General features: G+C 32.8%; 1 protein-coding gene across 1 annotated transcript in view; it reads right to left on the bottom strand.

Annotated features, from left to right (window-relative positions):
• The window catches only part of ARID2 (AT-rich interaction domain 2), a 155907-nt gene that overhangs the window by 48435 nt on the left and 84164 nt on the right, over positions 1 to 23308 (bottom strand). Inside the window, exons 5-12 of the mRNA XM_002927168.4 lie at positions 22736 to 22954; positions 19476 to 19543; positions 9721 to 9787; positions 9375 to 9625; positions 8957 to 9053; positions 8651 to 8860; positions 7628 to 7795; positions 1269 to 1350 (exon numbers count right to left, since the gene is read on the bottom strand). Coding sequence (XP_002927214.1) covers positions 1269 to 1350; positions 7628 to 7795; positions 8651 to 8860; positions 8957 to 9053; positions 9375 to 9625; positions 9721 to 9787; positions 19476 to 19543; positions 22736 to 22954 — 1162 coding nt within the window. The remainder of the gene's footprint in view (positions 1 to 1268; positions 1351 to 7627; positions 7796 to 8650; positions 8861 to 8956; positions 9054 to 9374; positions 9626 to 9720; positions 9788 to 19475; positions 19544 to 22735; positions 22955 to 23308) is intronic.

The raw sequence follows: 23308 nt of genomic DNA, 5'->3' as shown, positions 1-23308 counted from the left end.
GGATTCTTTTCTAGGACTTACTATACATATAACAATCCAACTTACAGCTGTTTATATAAGCTGAATCAAGTAATACTTTTGATAAAATAATTTTAAAATGATTTTCTCCACCTTCCTCACTAGAACTGGCAGAAATGTGCAAATGGGATTTAGAAGACCAAATCTAACCCTAACGCACACACATTTTACTGTGCATGTGGTAGATACTTTTTCTAACTCTCATAATTCTTTGAGTACTGAGCTTTCAAAAAGACTAGATACAAAAAACCTTTTTTGGTTTTAGTGTAGAAGATAAACATTTCCAAGTATTACTGGAAGAGATTCATCAAGTTTAAGGTGTAAAAATACAGAAAGTGAGGAAAAAGCAAATAATTAGAGATATTTAAAACTATAAACCCGATTTTAAGTGAAGTGGAAAAGTCTAGAGAAAACTGCCACAGGAACAAAGATATGAAAGCCACCAAAAATATGGAACACGGAATGACAGGAACATGGAATGGGAGACAAATAATGTTAGAGGATAGGAGAAAAGGGATCAAAGAAAGAAAATTTTTAAAGTAACACATCATCAGAAAGTGATCTTTTCTATTCAATCTGTTAATCTTCTAAAGAATTTAAGTTGGAATTCATAACTATGTGGAAGCTACTATCCACGAGAAAGTGAAATCTAACCAAGTCGACAATTTATTTTTTCAGGAAGTGGTTAATATATGATTAGTCAGTCTTCTCAATAAAATGCTATTTTCAAGTTGCTTATTTCCATGTAAAGCCACTAGCTATTGTATCATTTGACTCATTTCCCCTTACTACGCTGAAAAAGGAAAAATTAACTATCAATGAACAAGAAGTATTGCTTGTGATGAAAAAGAAGGGACATTTAACAACAAAATCTGGTTTTATTTTCTTAAAAACAGTCCAGTTTTAATAAAACATTAACTTAAGAAACAAAAATCCTATAATCTGACAAATCTTATTTTCTACAAAGTCAAAATAATGTTTTAACACAAATTTTACTCTGAAAAGAGGTTAAGTGGTGTAATTTAATGTAATGTAATTCTGAAGATTCTGATGAATATTTTTCTTTCAAATTGTTCTAAAATGCAGGTGAAATGATTTTACATTGTCCACTCTTTGTATAAATGATATTCTACTCTGACTAAAAAGAAATACAGACTAAAACATTCTGGATGACTGTTGAAATACATTTCCTTTTCTCTTTTGCTTTATTCTTCGCAAGGATAAAGCCTTAATAGAAATAAACCACTTACCACTGACAAGCAAACTTCTCACTATCTATTTCCACTATTCCTGGAGGTGGAGCAACATGCTGTGCTACAACTGCTCTGGAAGCTAAAGAAAAAAACACATTAGCTACATTGTTGGTACAAACGCCGTCACGACATGCCATGTTCAGTTCACGGATACCGAAACAATTAATATTCACAATGAGTATCTTTTAAAAAGGGTATAAACATAGTGAAAATATACAAATTTGAGAAAGAAACTTATAATGGAGCACATCTTATACCAGGCACTGTCTTTGATGCTTTATATAAACTCTTTACAATCGTTCAAATAATAACAATAATATGGATTATAAAGCTAATATAAACTCTTTTTCCCATGGGTCAGACACTGAGTTAAATACTTTATATATATTAATTCTTCTGTGAAAGGAAACTGAGACTCAGAGTGATTAAAATAACTAGCCCAAGGTCACACAGCTCAACACATCAGTAAATAAGAATCAGTTTAGTTATAGAAGCAGAGAGTATCAGAAATAATCACTTCACTTCTAACTTTAAAAGATTAATATTAACTTTGCAAGTGGCATATATATAACCCTTCTGGGAAAAGGTGAACAAAAAGTCTGAATTACTTTAAAGTCCTACATTCAAGAAAGGATTTTCATAAGATTATTCTTCTGGGGAAAAAAAAAATCTGTTGTAATAATAGTTTTCAAGTATACTTTTGTCCTAAGAGAGGCAAGATGGTTGTTGGGGAAAAATGCACTAGCTATTAATCTTAAAACACATACCAATTTCTGAGATTTTACTTATGACATTTTAAAACAATTCAAGTTCAATGAATAAGTTAAATCATTTATTATTTTCTAACAAGTTGAAAAGATCTGTAGAAAAATGTTTTCTGCTGTATATAAAGGAACTAATGAAAACATGAAAAAAATATAAACTTAGTCATATTATAATTCAAATATGATTCTTACATATTTACAAAATTAAAAATTATACTGCTTCATCAGCATTATTTTATAGTTTTTAAACTTATGAAATGTACCCAGTATTTTTCAAATAATGTTTTAGCGAAACTTAGAATTCTCAAACAGAACAAATATATTTCTAAATTATTAGAACCAAAGGAGCTCCACAGCATAGTCAAATCTGTGAATGATCGAAAGCAATCCTGACTTATGTTTGATGCAGCCCCCAAGCTTTCATTGGGATAAGAGCTAATAGCAGCCACTTACTGAACATTTACTCTGTATTAAGCCATTTACATTTACAAAAACATTGTTTGTTTTAATCTTATTTATAGACCTAAATTTAATTATCCCTATTTTGCTAATGAAAAAAATAAAGTGCATAGATTAAGTTTATAAAGGAACACATGATGGAAGTGGCAGAGCTGCGTATAGCTGGAAACCCTTCTTTTAGGGTGTTGGATTTGAATCCAGGTCTGTCATGTTACAGATACCATACTATGACATGCTATTTCTTAACAGAACAAAATAATTACAACCAAAACTATTTTCCTGGTGCAACCCCAGATTATCTTTTCTTCTCCTAACTCGATGACACTGTTACAGAAAATATCCGAGCAGAGCCTGAACCTACTTGGAAATCTTCCTCCTTTTTCTTCATCGGTTGTACTACGAGAGAATATACCCTATTCAGACTGAAATCACCTGAATCAATTAATGACTAGTTGAGTGAAATATTAGAAATTATGTTGAAATTATAAAAATTTTACAAATAATACATAAAGAAGAATAAAGCAGCCACAATTAAATTAAGAATATACACTGGAAACATAGAATTACCATAAAAGTGGGTACAAATTGAGAAGCACTGTCCTCACGAAAGATACCTAAAGATGCATTCCAAATGATTCAAAGGTACTTATACTTTAAAAGGAATCAATTTCCAGGGGCACCTAAGTGGCTCAGTTGGCTGAGCATCTGACTCTTGATTTTGGATCAGGTCATGATCTCAGGGTCGTGGAATCGTGGGATTGAGCCCTGAGATGGCTCAGCACTCAGCTTGAGATTCTCTCTCCCTCTGCCTCTATCCCTCCCTCACTCTCTCTCCCTCAAAATAAATATAAATCTTTAAAAGGAATCATTTCCCAGATGTTCAACTTTTGTATATATTCCCCTAAAACTGCTCTTCTCCTATTTTGGAACAGAAAGTCTTAACTCTCATCCATCCTTTATAGCAATGCAGGTTATGGTTAAATGCATGACTCTCAAGCCAGAGTGGGTGGCTCTAGAGTTCCAGCACTTACTAGCTGTGTAACCACGGGCAAGTTAATTAACCTCTCTGTCTAGAAAATGGGGAAAAGTAACAGTACACTGACCTCGTAGGTCGTTATGAGGATTAGAGTTTATATATAAGCTACTTAAAACAATGCCTGGCACATCGTTAGCACTATATAACTGTCAGCTATGATGATGATGATGATGACGGCGGCGACAATGAAGGATGTAAAAACCTCTAGGACACCAAGGGGAGAATTAGAATCATTAGAATCCACAAAGCTTCTTTTTAACCAAGGTATTATGGTAGGGCTTCCTGTATATATTTTATGATGTTTTATATATTATAGTTAAGGGCAATGTTGGGCATGAGATATTGAGTGTTCTGGCCCTTTGGTGTTTTCTGATTTCAGATACAGAGTGATGACAATTTTTGCTTAATGTCCTTCCCTCCTCTATCTTTTAACTACTGTCAAAAAAGGGCATTACTTTTGAGGCAGAATCTTATATAAGTAAAGTACAGAGAATTTTTTAAAGAAATACTGAAGGTGGTGGCATCTTATTTCATTCAGATGACAAATTCATGGCTAGTTTAACTATCTTAGAATTCTGAAGTAAGGAAGGTGTCATGGGAATACCTATTAACTATACTTTGTTGGAATGAAAAATAACGTTGGACTTTTTCTAAGTAATGGAAAGTGAGGTTGATTAAGCAAGATACTTTTGATAATAAAGACTAACTTTATCAGTTAGGTTATGTGGGAGACATTTTCTATAGCTGAATGGGAGAAATCTGCAGTTCTAAGGTTTTGACAAAAAAGTCCTCAAAGCACATGATAAAAGCACGTTATCAAAAAACTGTACTGGGCTTGAGCAATATTTTAATTTTGCTAACCTGGTGATCCTCAACGTATAGTCCCCTGACCTGCAGCATCAGCATCTCATGGGAACTTGTTTAGAAATTAAAATTCTCTGGTCCACCTGAATCAGAAATTCAGGGTATAGAGCCTAGAAATCAGTGTGTAAGCCCACCAGCCAATTCTGATGCACCCTGAAGTTTGAGAACCGCTGTGCTAATATTCCTTGACTATATCAGGTTATATAAACAAGGTGCAGCTAAGCAAGAGTCAGCAAGTATATTTTACAGTCATATCTTGTTACTATCTTTTTGACATATTTCCAATAAAACTTAAGAGTAAATGTAATGACTGGGCAACAAATTCTTTTATGAGTCACATGTTAATTCTTCGATTTCAACAAAATCAAAGAACTCAAGTTGTCAGAAGATCATTAAATATAATTTTAATAATTTTGGATAATTCTGAAGCTCAAAGTATTGTAAGTTCAATCCTTAGCTACTTGTGAACTAGATTTTCAAATTAAATCTATAAAAAGGAAAAATGGAGACAGAATTGATGTTGAACCCAGTTTCACTCTAGCAATAAAAAAATATTCATTCTGGGACACTGGAATAACACTTTCCAGAGAACCACCTCACTAAGAGATGAACTTCCAATAGCTACTTTGTCATGTACTGTTGCTTCATGTACTGTTTATTTCTAAAACTTAAAATGATAAATTTTTAAACACTTAAAACTTTACAGAGGAACAAGAAATTGAAAAAGTTAAATTAGGGGTGCCTGAGTGGCTCAGTTGTTAACCATCTGCTTTTGGCTCAGGTCATGATCCCAGGGTCCCTGCTCATCAGGAAGCCTGCTTCTCCCTCTCCCACTCCCTCTGCTTGTGTTCCCTCTTGCTGTCTCTCTCTCTCTCTGTCAAATAAATAAATAAAATCTTAAAAAAAATTATATATAAAAAAAGTTAAATTAAATGTCTATATTTATAGCTGAGAAGTACTGATAGGGTGGTGGATATGAGTTCAAGGAGAAAGAGGGTACCATAAAGTTTCTGATATTAAGAGTTTGTGTATTTTTTAAAAATGGATGATGGCAAATATCAAGATTCCGCTGGGTACAAAAACTATCTTTTATTTTAAAACGTCAATTTAATATACACAAAAAATTTTATTTACAACTATTTAAATTATAATGAAGAAATTTGATCTCAAACTAAAAGAGGGTGAAAGGTTACATAAGTTTTCATCGTGATGAGAAGTGAGCAAAACGTTTGAAGAGGACCATTCTGTATGAGAACAGTATGAAACAAATGATCGGGGTGGGGGGACAAACTATAAATGATAACTAACCGAACAATTACAAGTTGTCTTCATGATGAGCAAGTAATAAAATGCTCACCAGTTCAAAAGTGAATTTTTAGGTCCTTAGAAGCTTATTCCCACCTCTATCAATGAATTACTATATATACGAACAAGTCGCAAACTCTAAACATTTAATTTTGTCAAATGAGGGCCAAATCTTGGGTGAGGGGATGGGTTCATTTGTTAAGGTCACTGGTCAGTGAGGAGGTAAAAATCAGTAGCTTTCATCAAAATTATTCCTAAATATTCTTCAAATGGCTCATTTTATTTCAGTGTATCACTGACAGTTTATTAATTCATCTCTTTGTTCATCAGAGGAATATACCCCTACCATCCACTTAACTGGCAAAAAGAACTGTTTCACTTCTTTGTCAAGGTTGAGAAAACATTACTATTTGACCATTGACTCCTGAATCTGCATTGGCTATTTAATATCTATTGCCTGTGGGTGAAAGCTACTGAGTAGGTTAGTAGTCAAAATTACCTATTTTTTTTCATGCTTTATTGTTTGTCCAATTCTGTTAGTTGACACCAAGTAAGTTAAACACACATATGATACAACTCTACCATATACTTCAGAAGGACATAGTGGAAATTAATATGTGATACATATTACATATTTTTCATGTGAATAGAGTATATAATTGTGATCCTATGAGTTAGAGTAGAGGAGAGACTGGGACCATGATCAAATGAGAGGAGAACAAGTAGCTGAGAGATGTGACGAAGTCTGAACTGAGGCATTGCACTTGCAACTGAAGAAGACAGAGTATTTACGAAGACTCAACACGATTTGGTGATTAAATGGATGCAGTAGTTAAAGACAAAAAATTATGGGATTTTTGAATTAAGGGTAGTGAGGAAGGTTGATGATCTAAATGTATTTCTAGGCTGAAAGGAAGAAGCAGGTAAAGAAAAAGAGGTTTAAGATATAGGAACGAGGAGACTGATACTCAGAGCACAGGTTCAGAAGCTGACATCTCTGAAGACAAGGGGAAGTTGAAGGAAAATGAGTTCAGATGCTAATAAGTTTGTAAGTGAAGGGGTAAGAAGTTGAAGAAAATCATGCCACATGGCTTCCATATTAATTCCAAGGGAGAGGTAATAAGATCAACCGAGAAAAAGAATATCCTCTATTAAAAAATACAAGGAAAGAGAAATGTCTTGGGAATGGTGGGAAGTGAAAAGAGCAGGTGGGGTGAAAGATGGATTGTTTTGTTAAGACAAATGAAGGTAGAGAAAGCACTCTCAAAAAGGCTGAGAGTGCTAAAATATAAAGACGACAACTCATAACAAGCCAGGAGAAACAAGTCCAAGGACTGAAGAGAATGTTCATTATTAGACAGCTATGAATTCTAATTAAAGACATTTGAATTAAACAGAACTGACCCAAGGGACCCTAAGAAGAGTGCACAAGTGCAGGTACACATGCCTGTATGTGTGTCATGTGTGTACGTATGCATGTGTGTCTGATCCAAGGCTCTGATTCTATGGTTTTTTGGTTGAAGTATTAGGAGGCATTATACTTATATACTTGGATGACCAGCTGGGAGAATTATAAGGTCATATATGATTAACTTATTCTTGGCATATCAATTTCCAATGACCAAAATCGCAAATAAGAAGTTCATTGGGGCATTTCATATTGCTTTCATGATTGTAAGTATCTAATCCCTCACACTCCTCTAAATGTTTTTTTAAAAAGTCTGTTACACTATTCTCCCTCTGTGCTCACTTCGATCCTACTGCTCCTGGAATGTATAATACCTAAGAGATTAAAGCTCATACTCAAGTTCTGCTTTAGCCTATTCCCCTATACAGTATCAGTTCCCTGTACTGCACATTTATATTTATCTTTAGTATTAAATCTTACACACCAGTAACCATACTGAAAAACATGTAAAAACACTAACCTGGGGCAGATGCTACATGGGTCTGGGTTTGGACTTGTTCTACAGCTTGTGGCCTAATTTCAGATAAAACTTGATGACTGGAACTTGGATGTTCGACGAGTTTTACTGCAGCTAGTGCATCAGGCCCAAACATCTGAATATCCATAGAGACCAGACACACTAACATGTCTAAAATAAATTAAAAACCAATAGTTATTAGTAATATTATCAAACAATGACATTGCTGAAAAACACATGCTATACAGAATAACGACTTCTCAAATGGCAGTCCATGAATTATTGTACATCAGAATCATCTGTGGATCTTTAAAGAAGATTTTCAGGCTCAATCTCTGAAGACTGAGTTTAGTAGCTCTGGGATGGGGATTAGGTACCTTTATTTTTGAAAAGTTTCCCAACTGATTCTGATGGGTAGCCAGATTTAGGAACCACTGATATGGAAAGTGACATCTTAGTTTCTCAATAATAATTTCAAGCCAAATCTCTATACCTCTGGTTTTAGTATTTACACCAAACACCGAAATCATTCTAATTAATGACTAAATGTTAACATGACATACATTTGTACTGTGTTTAAAACTGACAACCCACTAATGAGGTGGTAAATTCATTAATTTTAAGAATAATACCATTATCAACAACTTCTAGGAAAACAAGGAAACTTTTTCCACTCAGCTTCAGTGGCTTAATAGTAGCAGCTGACCATTTGAAACAGAAAGACCTGCTCCTCAGACTTACAGAAATTTTGTTGGTTGTTTGGTTGGATTTGGTAAGTAGTAACAGAAATAAAGGAAGGGATAGGCGCTACTGATAGCCACATACACCCTGGTCTCTATATGACAGAAGTTTCTTGCTAACCTAAAACAGGCAGAAAGAATAACACAAACAAGCCTGTCTGAAAGGGTAATGACTCCTCAAAATAAATAGTAAACCCCAAATAGCAATTGTGATTTAGTATATAACACCCCATTAAATATTTTTTCCTCAATAAGGAAAATAAATGTTTCTTTGGTTTAGGCTTACCTATGCTCTTTTCTACTTTTGCAATTTTTGTGCAAGCAACATCTCCCATTTCTGTGAGCATATATAGCACCTCGAGTGTTGAGATCACAAGCAGCACATCAGGTAAAGTGAGATGACAAATGATCTCTCTGTATGAGTCCTGATCGACATATTCACAAATCAAAACACCATTATCTTCTGCTTTGCAAAGATTTCCCAAAATTTCCATGCCTGAAAAGCATACACATACAAACATGTATTTATTTTTTAATAGATGATAAAAAGCCTGTGCATGGTATACAATGAGAAAATTAAGCAAGCACTTACCCCTCATCTTTAAAAATCTATCCCTTGACATTAGGCATTTTGTAACAGTATGAAACATCAGATGAGTAGTTTTGAAATCAACAGGGTCCAATAGAAGCTGGAAAAAAGAAAGGACACTATTGTTGAGGTAGCCCTCTTCAGTGTTGTATACTTCAAATTTAATAAAAATTAATAGAACAGTGTTGCCCAAGTTTTAAAAAAATGCAATTACTTTGGGAATAGCCATCACTAAATCTGGAGCATCATTTCAAGTACTTTTTCCAAAAAATGTGTGATACCATACCACGTTAGGCAAACTACATATAAGCCTTCCATATTCTGTAAGTACAGCAAATACAATAATGCTACACACTAAAAATTTAAAGTAAATATCATTGCTAACTATCAAAACTATTTTAAGTTACTATCACATGCTTACCTCAGCTGCAATATTTCCTAATGTGTCAAGGCCTAATTGCCTTAGAGAAATAAAATGACTATGTGCAGAAAGTAATAGGAAACGAAGACAGGTACGATTAGCTGCCAAGAGCTTAACATTGCCCTCTTCAAAGGAAAGATTTCGCAAGATCACTGCAATCTGAAGTACCCGTTGTCCTTCAATATCATTAATGCCCAGCTTTCGAGGTGGATGAAATAAAGATTCCCAAATCCATTCTCCTGATGTACCTTCTATAATAGAAAATATACATTTCACTTAAATTGATATTTCTTTTATTATTATTGATATTTCAAAGTTTGTTAAAAATTTTTTCTTATTGCCTTACCATGAGACTTGTTTCTGTCAGAAATGAGGTCACGTACTTCATTATCATCAACAATGTCTTTCCAAAACTGTAATTAAGAAATTATTATACTTAATTCTGACATTTGAAAGAACTATTCTATTACTTTAAAAACAGTCACACAGACTGTAAAACTATAACATTTCTACTATTTATTTATTTATTTAGAAAGTGGGGGGAGAGAGAGAGTAAAGAGGGGGAGGGAGAGAGGGGGAGAGAGAATCTTTTTTTTTTTTAAAGACAGCTGGAGAATGGAAGGCGGAGGGACAGACAGAGAGGGAGAGGGAGAGGGAAAGAATCTTAAGCAGGCTCCATGCCCAGCACGGAGCCTGACACAGGGCTTGTTTACACAACCTTAAAATCATCACCTCAGCAGAAATCAAGGGTCAGATGCTTAACCAACAGAGCCACCCAGGTGCCCCTAAAAGTTGTACTTTTAAAAATCCATGTAGACATCATTATGTGCTATGTATTTAATTATTTGACATAAATACTTAACTTTCTGTAAGTTTAAGGTACTTATATAAAAAGGTATCATTTCAGACTAGGGATTCTTAACCTGGGATCCACAGACTCCTAAATGGTCTGTGAAAGAAATAAGGGCACTTGTGAAATTAAATGAAGGGAAAAGGTGATATCTTTGTGTTCATTAACCTCTAACTAAAATTTAGTATTTCCTTAGCAATTTCTTCAATTCTGAATGTTAGACAAAAAATCACAGTAATATTAGCAGTACCTGTGACAATGTCACCAATATGAATTACAGATATTTTCTGATCATTTCACAGCTATGGAAAATATCTGGAAATAGTGTTTATACTCATTAGTATTTGAAAATTATGATAATCATTAAACCTGTCATTAAACAGCACACAATCACAGTATTCCTGTTTACAGATATGCCTGAGACATTGCTGGCTAGGTACTGAGTAAATCTACATCTAGAATAAAATCAAATAGTAAGGAGTGAAGTTGTGTTCCCAAGTTTTTAACCCAGATATTTAACTTGCTTTCCAGTATTCCATATCTACAAACTGTTTTTGATTCAAATGTGAGAAGCGATGAGTCAAAATCCATAGTCAATGTTCTTTATCAGGCTAAGAATCAAGTGACTTTATACTATATAACTATACAAAATGAACTATAACTTCAACTTGTCTATGACATGTAATTGTATTATCTTGTTACTTTTGTACTAACAAAGAAACACATGGACTGTTAGTTCACTTTTTATTTCTAAACATTTTGGTGTGGAGATTTCAAAATCACTGTATTTTATTTTTTGGAATTAAGATTCTTCTACATTTAAAGCCACTAGTCTGAGAAAAGGTCCAACAGCAAAAGGATCAACTGCTTAAAAAACTCATGAAAAAGAACGTTTGGTAACAATAAACAAGAACTAGGCATATAAAGAAAAAAAAAGCGATGTTCAAAAAGGGCCATAGGAAATTCAAATAACAAAAATATCAGAGACAGAATTTTAGATGATCATGGATAATAAATTCAAAGAAATAAGAGATTGAAAAATTTGGCAAATATATGAAAACTGCAAAAATGAAATAGAAATTCTAGAACTGAAAAGAAAACTCAATTTAATGACTGATTCTATACAACTCAAGAAAGAATTAGTGAACTGAAACTACAGAAGAAAATACAGTTTGGAAGCATAAAGAGACAAAAGGATGGGAAAAAAAAATACAAGACACAGAACATACAGTGAAAGGTACTAACATAAGAATAATTGGAGTTCCTGAGAAAGAAGAGAGAGAATGGGCAGAAACAGTATTTGAAGAGACAGGGCAAAGAATTTTTCTAAAACAATTCAAAGACGTTAACCTACAGATTTAAGAAGCATTCCAAACAATGAAGAAAGATAAATAAAGATGTGTAGGAACATCAATATAAAAGAATAAAATTCCTGAAAAGCAAAGACGAAAAGAACCCCAACTTAAATGCAAAGACAGAAAAAAAAAAAAAACCCAGACAATTTTAAAAAGACAATAAACTAAATTGACAGCAGACTTCATAAAAAAATAAAATAAAATAATGGAAGCCAGAAGACAATGGGACATTTTCTAAGTGATGGAAGAAAATATCTGCTGAACTAAAATCTTTAAACAGTGAAACTGCCCTTCACTGAATGGCAATGAAAACTGGCAAATGAAAACTAAGAAAACTCATTATCTACAAACCAGCACTAAACAAAAACACATGAAGAGAGAGATGTGGTTTAAATCAAAATAAATAATGAATGAATAAAATACTTAAAAAAATGTCTTATGAGGTAAAAATATGCATAAAATTAAAATCTAAGAAAAAAACGCCTAGAAAAAACTTTTGCTCAGGCCATAATGAAATAACTAGTACTTGGGTAGTCATCTTCCTATCATAAAAACAATATGTATAAAACTGTTTTCAGAGACTGGACAACATAGCAATACAAAACTGTAATCACTGAAATATGGAAAACAAAGGAAGCGAGTCCAATCACTGCCCCATAGTTTTATAGGACACTGTAGACTATAGCACAGGGACAATAAATCCAAGAGATCGTAGTGATTTCTAAGCTGAGGAAACTGATCAGTGTTCTGCAAGGCCAATAGAAGTAGAATTTGAGAGTAAATCGCAAGAAAGAGCAGCAATGAAGAGAAAGAACTCAATGAATCTGCACAGGAATGCCTTGAGCTGATTGCTGAGTACTAAACTATGCATATTCATGGCTGAACTCCAAAACACCAAGCAAAAAAACAGAGAAAACAACTAAGGAAGAGCTATAACTGAACAATTCACAAAATAGAGAAAACTCATTAAATACCCCGTGATTCAGTAGAAATACAAACAAAGCCATATCTTAAGAGTAGGGATAAACTGGTGCTAGAGTAAAGGCTAATCCATCTCAATCACAACATAGCTTTAAAACAACATTCTAAAGGATCAATATGTCACAATCCATATGTCAATTAAAAGCATGCCAGAACAAAGTCCTACATTCTTGAAAGTCACCAAAATCCAAACACTCATAATGTAACATTCTCAATATTCATCTCTAATAAGAAATTACTGCATGTACAAAGAAAAGTAGGAAACATGACCCATAACTAAGACAAAAATAGTTTCAACAAAAACAGAACCAGAAGTAAAAAAGATAATGGAATTAGCAAAGATTTTAAAACATTTTTGAATAAAATTTTTATTTTTTATTAAATATGGGCAAAGATTTAAAGGAAAGTATGAACATAATTAGAAGAAAAATGGGATGCTGTAAAAGAGAATCAAATAGAATTTCTAGGGCTGAAAACAGTATCTGAAATAAAAAAGTATGACTAGATGGGCTTAACAGGATAAGAGAAAATGAAGACATGACAATGGAAACTATCCATGAAGTACACAAGAATAAAGAAAAGGTCTAAAAGCAATCTGTAGTCTGTGAGACAGTATATGGTCTAACATTTGTATAAACATGGTCTCAGAAAAATAGGAAAGAAAAGAATTTAAAAAAATAATTGCCAAAACTTTCCAAATTTCATGCAAAATACCAAACAAAAGAGCTAAATAAATCCCAAGCAAGAAAAGCAAAGAAAACCTTAACAAAGCACATCCTAACCAAAATAAAAATCAATGATTAAGAGAACACCTTAAAAGCAGTCAGAGAAAACACATCACACACAAGACAATTAGATTAAAACTGACTTCTTGTCAGTAACAATGCAAATCAGATAGCAATGAAACATTACCTTAAAACTGCTCAGATAATACCCTAAAAACACAATTTTATATGCAGCAAAAATACCTTTCAAACATAAAGGCAAAATGAAATTTTCAGGAAGATAAAAGCTAAGAACCAAAATTCAACCACATCAATAATTTCATAAAGTATAAATGGTCTGAATACATTGATGAAAAGGAAGAAATTGCACAAAAAGCAGATTGAAAGGGGGAAGCAAGATCCAAGTATAAGCTATCTTTAAGAAACTAGGTAACACCACAGATGAAAAGGGATGCCTGGGTGGTGCAGTTGGTTTGGTGTCTGATTTTTGGTTTCAGCTTAGGTCGTGATCTCAGGGTCGTGAGATTGAGCCCTGTGTCAGGCTGCATGCTCAGCGTGGAGTCTGCTTGGGATTCTCTCTCCCTCTGTCCCTCCTGCTCATTCTCTCTCTCTCTGTCTCTCAAATGAATAAATCTTAAAAAAAAAAAAAAACACCACAGATGAAAAGCAAAAGGATAGAAAAAGATATTTCATGAAAACAGTAATTATAAGAAAGCTGCTGTGGGGGCGCCTGGGTGGCTCAGTCGTTAAGCGTCTGCCTTCAGCTCAGGGCATGATCCTAGGATCCTGGGATCGAGCCCCACATCAGGCTCCCTGCTCCGCTGGGAGCCTGCTTCTTACTCTCCCACTCCCCCTGCTTGGGTTCCTTCTCTCACTGGCTGTCTCTCTCTGTCAAATAAATAAATAAAATCTTAAAAAAAAAAAAAAAGAAAGCTGCTGTAGATAAATTACACTGGTGAAGAGGCTTCAGGAGATGGGATATTACCAGAGGTCAGAGGAATATTTTATAATAATAAATAAAAGCTATCAAGAAAATGTAGTAATCCTAAATGTATATGCAACTAATACCAGAAGTTCAAAATACACAAAGCAAAAATTGACAACTAAAAGGAGATATAAACATTAATACTGTTGATGATTTCAAAACTCATCTCTCAGGAAATCATAGAATAATTATATAGAAAAGCATAATGATATGAAAATCTTGAACACTGTCAAATACCTTGATTTGTTATTAATAGACACTGCACCCCAAAATGAAGCATACATTGTTTTCAACTGTGTATGAAACATTCACTAAGACCATATGCTAAAACAAGTCTTGATAAGTTTAAAAGACCTTATATAGGGGTGCCTGGGTGGTTCAGGCGGTTAAGCATCCAACTCTTGATTTTGGCTCAGGTCATGATTCCAAGGTCGTGAGATTGAGGCACACGTCGGGCTCTGCAGTAGGCATGGAGCCTGGTTAAAATTCTCTCTCTCTCTGTCCCTCCCCTGCCCGCCCCCCACTCATGTACATGCTCTCTCTCAAAAAATAAATAAAAACTAACTAAATAAAAGAACTTATATAGACTTATGTTCTCTGACAACAATGAACGTGATTAAAATGAGTAATAATAATTGTAACAATAATACTAATACTATTAATACTAAAAGCTACTTCAAAAAAACCCCCAGAAATTAAGCAGCATACTTCTATATAAGCCATAAGTCAAAGAAGAAATCACAAGATACATGAGAAAATACTTTGAACTAAATGATAATGAAAACTCAACATAAGAAAATTTGTGGGAGGGGCGCCTGGGTGGCACAGCGGTTAAGCATCTGCCTTCGGCTCAGGGCGTGATCCCGGCGTTATGGGATCGAGCCCCACATCAGGCTCTTCGCTATGAGCCTGCTTCTTCCTCTCCCACTCCCCCTGCTTGTGTTCCCTCTCTCGCTGGCTGTCTCTATCTCTATCAAATAAATAAATAAAATCTTAAAAAAAAAAAAAAAAGAAAATTTGTGGGATACAACTCAAGCAGTTTATAGAAAAGAATTTATTGCTTTATATAATGACATTAAACAAGAAGAGAAGTTTAAAACCAATGATCTAAGATTCTATTTTAAGAAGTCTGAAAAAGAGCAAAGTAATGAATTATGAGAGCAGTATATATAAATCAAAAGTGAGTAAATAGAGATGAGAGTTGTTCTAGTGTCCCTGCATTATCTAAAAAGTGGTAAAAGTACTAATTTACTAAATTAGTAAAAATTAAAATTACAATCTCTAGTGTAATCACTAAGAGAACAGAAAAAGTGTTTAAATACCAACTAATAGTAGGCAGAATGCTGGATAATAAATAATACTTGGTTAAATCAGTTTTTAAAAAAAGGTAAGAAAGGAGGAAGGGAAAAAAAAAACAAAACCAGGGGTGCCTGGGTGGCACAGCGGTGAAGCCTCTGCCTTCGGCTCAGGGCATGATCCTGGCGTTATGGGATTGAGCCCCACATCAGGCTCCTCCGCTATGAGCCTGCTTCTTCCTCTCCCACTCCCCCTGCGTGTGTTCCCTCTCTCGCTGGCTGTCTCTATCTCTGTCAACTAAATAAATAAAATCTTAAAAAAAAAAAACAAAAAACAGCAAAACACCAAATACGTAGGACATATAGAAACCAATTCAAACACAATTACATCAAAATTACATTTAATGTAAATTGAATAAATGTACTAATTTAAAAATAATTTTTCACACTGTAAAGAAAAAGTCCAAGTATATGTTATTTTAAAAAAAGCACAAAAAAAATCTAAAATGCAAGGATAAGTAAGAAAGATTCAATGCAAAAATATGAGCCATATAAACCACAAACAAATGGAAGATGATGTTATATCACTATAAGTTAAAAAAACAAACCAGTAGACTTAATGGTAAAAAGGATACTTTTATATGTTCAACTGACCAGAAAGATATAACATCTGTAATGTGCACTATATATCAATCTTGAAATACAAAAACACAGTATTATAGAACTATAAGGAAAGTCACATCCCTAATATTACTGGGTGTTCTTAACATGCCTCTTTCCATAAATGAAGAATGGAAAAAACAGCCAGTACTGATATGTAAATACAAATATCATGATTAACCATGTTGGCCTGCTATACATAGAAATTTATACCCAACAACTTCAAAATATATATCATCTTCAAATACAAATAGTGTTTATAATATATCATCAGTGCTAGGCTCTGAAATAAATGAAAGTGAAAATATTTCAGAAGTTTAAGATTATACAGAGTATATTTGTTTCTGCATAATGAAATTAAGTTAGATTTTTCCCCTATTGTTGTTGTTGTTGTTGTTTTTAAGTAACATATATAATGTATGGTTTGTTTCAAGGGTACAGGTCTGGGATTCATCAGTCTTACACAACACCCAGTGCTTACCCCAACACATGCCCTCCCCAATGGCCATCACCCAGCCACCCCATTCCCCCTCTTCCAGCAACCCTCAGTTTGTTCCTAAGATTAAGAGTCTCTTATGGTTTATTTCCCTCTCTGGTTTCATCTTGTTTTATTTTTTCCTCTCTTCCCCTATGATTTTTTGTCTTGTTTCTTAAAGAAAAAAAAAAAAATGGAAAAACTGTATGTTTTTTGGATATTAAGAAACTTCCCTTCAAGAGAAGATATTTGCAAATGACATATCTGATAAAGGGTTCGTATCCAAAATATATAAAATTTATAAAACTCAACACACAAAAGCAAATAATCCAATTAAAAAATGGGCAGAAGACATGAATAGACTTTTTCCAAAGAAGACATACAGATGGCCAACAGACACATGAAAAGATGCTCAACATTAGTGATCATCAGGGAAATGCAAATCAAAACTACAATGAGATGTCACCTCACACCTTTCTGAATGGCTAAAATCAACAACACAAGAAACAACAGGTGTTGTTGAGGATGTGGAAAAAGGGGAACCCTCTTGCACTGTTGGTAGGTATTCAAACTGGTGCAGCCACTCTGGAAAACAGTATGGAGGTTCCTCAAAACGCTAAAAATAGAACTACCCTAGGATCCAGGAATTGCATCTACTAGGTACTTACCAAGGAATACAAAAATACTCATTCGAAGAAATACATGCACTCCGATATTTATTTGTAGCAGCATTATCTACAAGAGCCAAATTATGGAAACAGCCCAAGTGTCTATCAACTGATGAATGGATAAAGAAGTGTAGCGTATATATCCTTCTGTATCTATATATATGTCTATATCTCTAAATACGTAGACTATATACATTCAAAGGAATATTACTCAGCCAACAAATGAAAGAAATCTTGCTGTGTGCAACAACATGGATAGAACTAGAGAGTATAATGCTTAGTGAAGTAAGTAAGGGACAGATGAATACTGTACTATTTCACTCATATGTGAATTTAAGAAGCAAAACAAACAAGCAAAGGGGAAAAAAAGAAAGAGAGAGGCAAACCAAGAAATACTCTTAACTACAGGGAACAAACAGATGGTTATCAGAGGGAAGGTGGGTGGGGATATGGGCGAAAAAGGTGATGGGGATTAAGGAGCACACTTGTTGTCATTAGCAAAGGTTGTTGTATGGAAGTCTTGAATCACTACACTGTATACCTGAAACTAACATTGCACTGTATATGTTAACTAACTGGAAATTTTAAAAAACTTAAAAAAAGAAAACAAAAAAACTTCCCTTCAAAATAATCCATGTATCAAGAGGATGACATAATGGAAATTATAAGATACTCTGAGTTATAATGAAAACATGAAATATCAGAATTGGGAGAATAAAGTTAAATATGGCTTGAAAGAATTTTATGGCTTTAAATGTATGTATTAGAAAAAACAAAAACAAAAATCAATGATCTAAGCACCAGCCCAAGAGATTATAAAAAGTACAATAAATTAAATGCAAAGAATATAGCATATAAAAAGAAATATAAAGAGCAGAAATTCATGAAAACGTGCAAGAGACATGATCATCTAATCATCTTCAATATATTCATATCTTCGAGATTTCAAGTGATTAGTAATTATACTGACAACCCCCACTCCCCATTGTGATTGCATAAGTAAATACACAATTTGTACATCTTACACTTTAATCACCACTTTTCTGCAGTTAAGGAAATTATCTGCCTAACTACAACCATGAGGCTTAGCTTTTAATGGGTGGGGTGAGGATAGAATATAGGACTTTGGGTAAATTTGTGAAGTGGGGAAGTAATATGCAACTCTGTATCATGGTGACAAACTGGAAGGTCTAATACTCTCAAAGAGAGCAAAAGGAGCTGATTTTCTCTACTTGCGTTAAAAACAATCTCCTAAATATTTCGCCACTAGCCTACTCCACAGCCCCCATGAGTTTGGTTTTGTTACCAGAATCATCAGAAAATCTCCAATAACAAAATTAATATAAAGTCATTTTGACCAGTATTTCTTTTCAGGTGACTAGCAAATGCCAACAGGACGTGAAGAAATGAATTCTCCATCAAATCTATAAAAAAATCCCACAGAAAAGTCTGCCAAAATTTATAAACCAACGTTGTAAAACACAAAGGAATAATCCACCATGAGTTAGAGTGACTAGAATTAGAACTGCAAGAGGCTTACATATCAGAATTGTCAGGTGTGTGTGTTTTTGTACACATAATTTTTGACTTATATTTTATATATTTATATATATTTATATATTTAATGTATACATAATTTGAATATTAATAAAGTATATTTTAAATATATATTATCTGAATTTTAAAGTACAAAAGATCAAAAGGGCGATTTGAAAAAATACAAAAAGAAGTTCTAGAAATTAAAATACACATTTTAATACATTTAACAAATGAGTCAAGTGAAATATTAGACACAACTAAAGAGTGGTTAAGTGAACTGAAAAAGAACCCTAAGGAAATTAGCTAGAATACTACTCAGAATCTAGGTATTTTCAGATTTATTGCTTTTGTTATAGATTTATCATTTTCAGAAATCCATGTATAATAAAAACAGAATTTTATTTATTAGCCATTCTATTTTTTTACTCAATCACAACTTTTAAATAGGAATCTTTATGTATTACACTAAAGATTAAAGTATAAGTGGTATACATATAAAATAAGCAACCATGGATCCTTGGCCCTTGGTGACACATAATTCAATGGTTCAATATTTTATGTGAGTTACCTTAACGAAATCTCTATCAGTCTTCTCCTTCCATTCTTCACCAAATACAGTAGAAAAGGATCCTAAAGCTAAAAGAATAAATAGTATATTGAGTAAAAAGGAATTATTCTTTCACTTACTTGCTTAATAGATATATGTGAAAAAATAGTAAAAATATATTTAAGTATCTTCTTTGCTAAAAACTATTTCACAGTAAATGATACAAAGTCATGATAATCACCTTTGAAATACAATTAAATTACAGAATTTAAAGAAACTTGTCTTACTATAAACTAAAAATATACAACTCATTTTTGTAGTATTTATACAAACAATAGAGAAAAGAAATGAAGAGTACTATAACAGTTACTCTGCATTAGGTTTCATTTGTAGAGGAGAAAAATACCAAAAAGTCAAACTAATGCTATTGCTATCAGGTTGCCAGATTTTTAAAATTTTTAATCTTTAAAACCTTAATAACACCCTACCCCCCCAGTCCCCTACAACAAAGGTTAAGGCGTAAGTACATGTTATATCATTTTTTTCTCCTTTATGTTGCTGGCTCATATGGTCAGTTTATGGGACAAGACAGTAAAGCAGTATGATACAAATGTCTTAAACTGTGATGCAATAAGCATCTGCCTTTAAAAATTAGGGATGTGCTTTCATCAACCATGGTATTAATTCTATAATGAAAGCTACTTCTTTTGGAATACAGAAAGAAAACTATGTAGTGGCAACTGTTAATAGAAAAACTAGTTTTGTGAACAAAATTCTTTAAAAAACAAAAACACATCCTTAATGGATATGTTGTGACAAGCATAACAAATGGATATATTTTCTATTGCAAAGAGATTCACTGAATCTTTATAATCTTATTATGCCTTTAAGTACAGACCTAATATTTCCTTAATATTGAGTAAAAGTTTATGAAGTATTTAGATTAGAACAAGAATTTTCATTGAAAAAAATTAAAAAGGATGAGTAAATTTTAACATAAATTAACAATGATATTAATATTGATAATAGGGTCATGAGGAAATGATAAAAGAACAGATGTGAAAGTTTTTAATAAATAAACTGTAGAGACCTAAAGAAGAATTTCGTAAAATATCACACTTACATATAAGTAGCAGCTTAATTAGAAAAATGAAGCCCACATACCACTAAAGAGAAACAAGGTTTTGTTTGTCCTGAAAAAACCTTATAAAGAAAAACTTCACTGGGGAAAGAATACTGGATGGAAATATAAAATGGAAAAATTAAATATTTTGTCAAATAGAATTTTTATTATACTTCTTCAAACACACAAAAAATATAAACATCCCACACTTTATAAAGGAAGTGTCATCTACATTTATCTCATTAAAATTCCATGCCCTAAAAAATAAAAACCTTCTCAAAAGCCTAACCAAATCAAATATATTGATAATCCTCAAAGTCAAAGGATTTATTTTCCTAATGTAAATCACTACTTTAAGTACAGGGTCTTCATAAAGTCCCTATGTACTCTGGAACTCTAAACTTCTGACTGTTGGACTGATAGTAATATATTCCCTAAATACCATCTGCTAGATTATTAGTTTTAGATTGCTATACTGCATAATGATTTAGGCTTTTAGATAAATAAAAGTGACTAAAAAATGCATGAAGATAAAAAGAATGACATTCTTCATGCCTCAGTATACTAAAACTGGTAAGATAACTTTTACATACATATATATATGTGTGTGTGTATATATATATATATATATATATATATGACATACATGCACACACACACATACACACACATATGCAATCCTTATCCAATGATTAAATGGTCAACACTTAAATTATTCTGGTTTGAGAATAATTTTTCTAAAAACTTTTAAGGTCTCTAAATCTGAAAATTTTTAATTTTATTCTACATTAAATGCCAAAAGATGTCCTTAAAAGATCAAAACAAAATATCAGGAACCTCGGAACATGAAAGTGAGACAGAAATCTACCAAATGTAGATCTCCAAAGTTACAATACAAACTGAGAAGTACTTTGTTCCTCCCTCATGTAACCAATGAGACTTTCAGGCAGGGTAAGAAACTAATTTTCACTTTTGTTTAAACATTTCAAAATTGTCTTCATACAACCTAAGTACCTGTCAAATTCTAAGGAATCCTACTTAGACAATCCCAAATAAAATTATGTTCGAAGAGTATACTACTTGACCCAAATCAAATTGCAGAAAAATGAACTCATTTGCAAACATGTTGCTATTTAAAGATAAAAACAACAATTGCCCTGAATCTATAAAATGTTAAAGAAATTCTCTCTCAAACTAACTCTACTGTGCTATACACATAGTTTCTATATGATAAAATAATTTCAATATGTCAATACCTTATTCTCCCCCCCCCCCAATATATCTGAATTGTTGAGAAGACATTATGGGCAGTTTGGTCTTCAACTGCTCTATCTTTTCCTCAGGAGATAGAGTAAATCCCTCTGGGTGACTATGTGCACCCAGAGCTTCCTTTTGATTCATGCTACCTACTCTATTTGGAATTACCCCCATACTTTAACCTTAAATAGTATATACTTCTGGAAAAAAAGAAGTTACAATGGCATTGGAATAGAAGGAGGGTTGATTAGCAAGAAGATATTTTATATCAATAAGATTCAGCCAACATATTTTAAAAAAGAAAAACCATGAGCAGGAAAAAATTTCAAAACGTATTTTCTAAATCCCTTTCAACTACAATTAGAGAAACAAGCAATTTAGACTTAAGAGTAACCTAGATTTAATGAGATAATGTCACAGAAAATAAAGAATTTGACTTACAAAAATCTAAAACTAGCAAATCCTATAAATAGAAAGGATATGAAATATTTGATAACTCTTATTTTATTTAGGCAGCAAATTTTTAAATACATTGACAAACTAATTAAAAATTATAACGACACACCAGGAAAAAAAAAAAACAACACAATTTCTTCCAGGTCCTAGTGTTTTCTATCAAGATTTTGTATCAAACAATCTTCTAATATCAAGAAACCCATATCACTACTCTAAGAAAAATCCAAGATTTTTATTTCAAAAGTTCTAGTGAGATCACTACTATTCAAATATTTGAGGTTAAAAAAACCCCAAACATGATCTTAAATAACACATTTAATATAATAAAAGCAACTAAAGAATGCTATTATACCAATAAAAAGTATTTTTCTCCTTAAAAACCTTTTTAAAAAATTCCTAACACCTTAGTAGAATGATCATACAATAGGTTCAGCTTAAAACTTACTGTCATCAAACACCCCAGCATTAGCAAGTAATAAAGTGATGATTTTAGGGTCTTTTTCAAGTTGCATGACGTGCTTGCTTTCATTTGATAGAAGAGTGCATACATTAATAGCAAAGTCCACTTCATTTGGGAGTCCAGATAACAGTGAAAGCACCAATTTATTATAATCATTTGGCGAATTGAAGTCCATAGATAGCCCATAACTTTGACGCAGATAATCTAAGATAAAAACAAAAGCACCTTGAGTATATTAAGGAATAAAAACCATTATGGTTAATATCTTACAAATATAGGACAGAGGTTTGTTTTCCTTTATAAAATTTAAATTGAGTAGACTAAAGAGTTCAACTTCCTAAATTTAAGTTAAAATTACAGTCCTCAAAAAGTATTAAAATACAAAAAAATGTACTACTATACCCTCTTGTATATCGTTACCAAATTATTAATGTATCATTTTTTAAACGTACATACTCAACACTTTTTACTCTTATACTTCAAGGGACTATATCTGGTTTTTATATATTATAAGCCAGGGACACTTGTTCCTTTGAAATTTTTAACAATATTATGATT

The sequence above is a fragment of the Ailuropoda melanoleuca genome, chromosome 16 (genome assembly GCF_002007445.2).
Source record: "Ailuropoda melanoleuca isolate Jingjing chromosome 16, ASM200744v2, whole genome shotgun sequence".
Classification (NCBI taxonomy): domain Eukaryota; kingdom Metazoa; phylum Chordata; class Mammalia; order Carnivora; family Ursidae; genus Ailuropoda; species Ailuropoda melanoleuca.
Note: the sequence above shows the minus strand (reverse complement) of the source record. Positions and strands in the feature narration are given on the sequence as shown.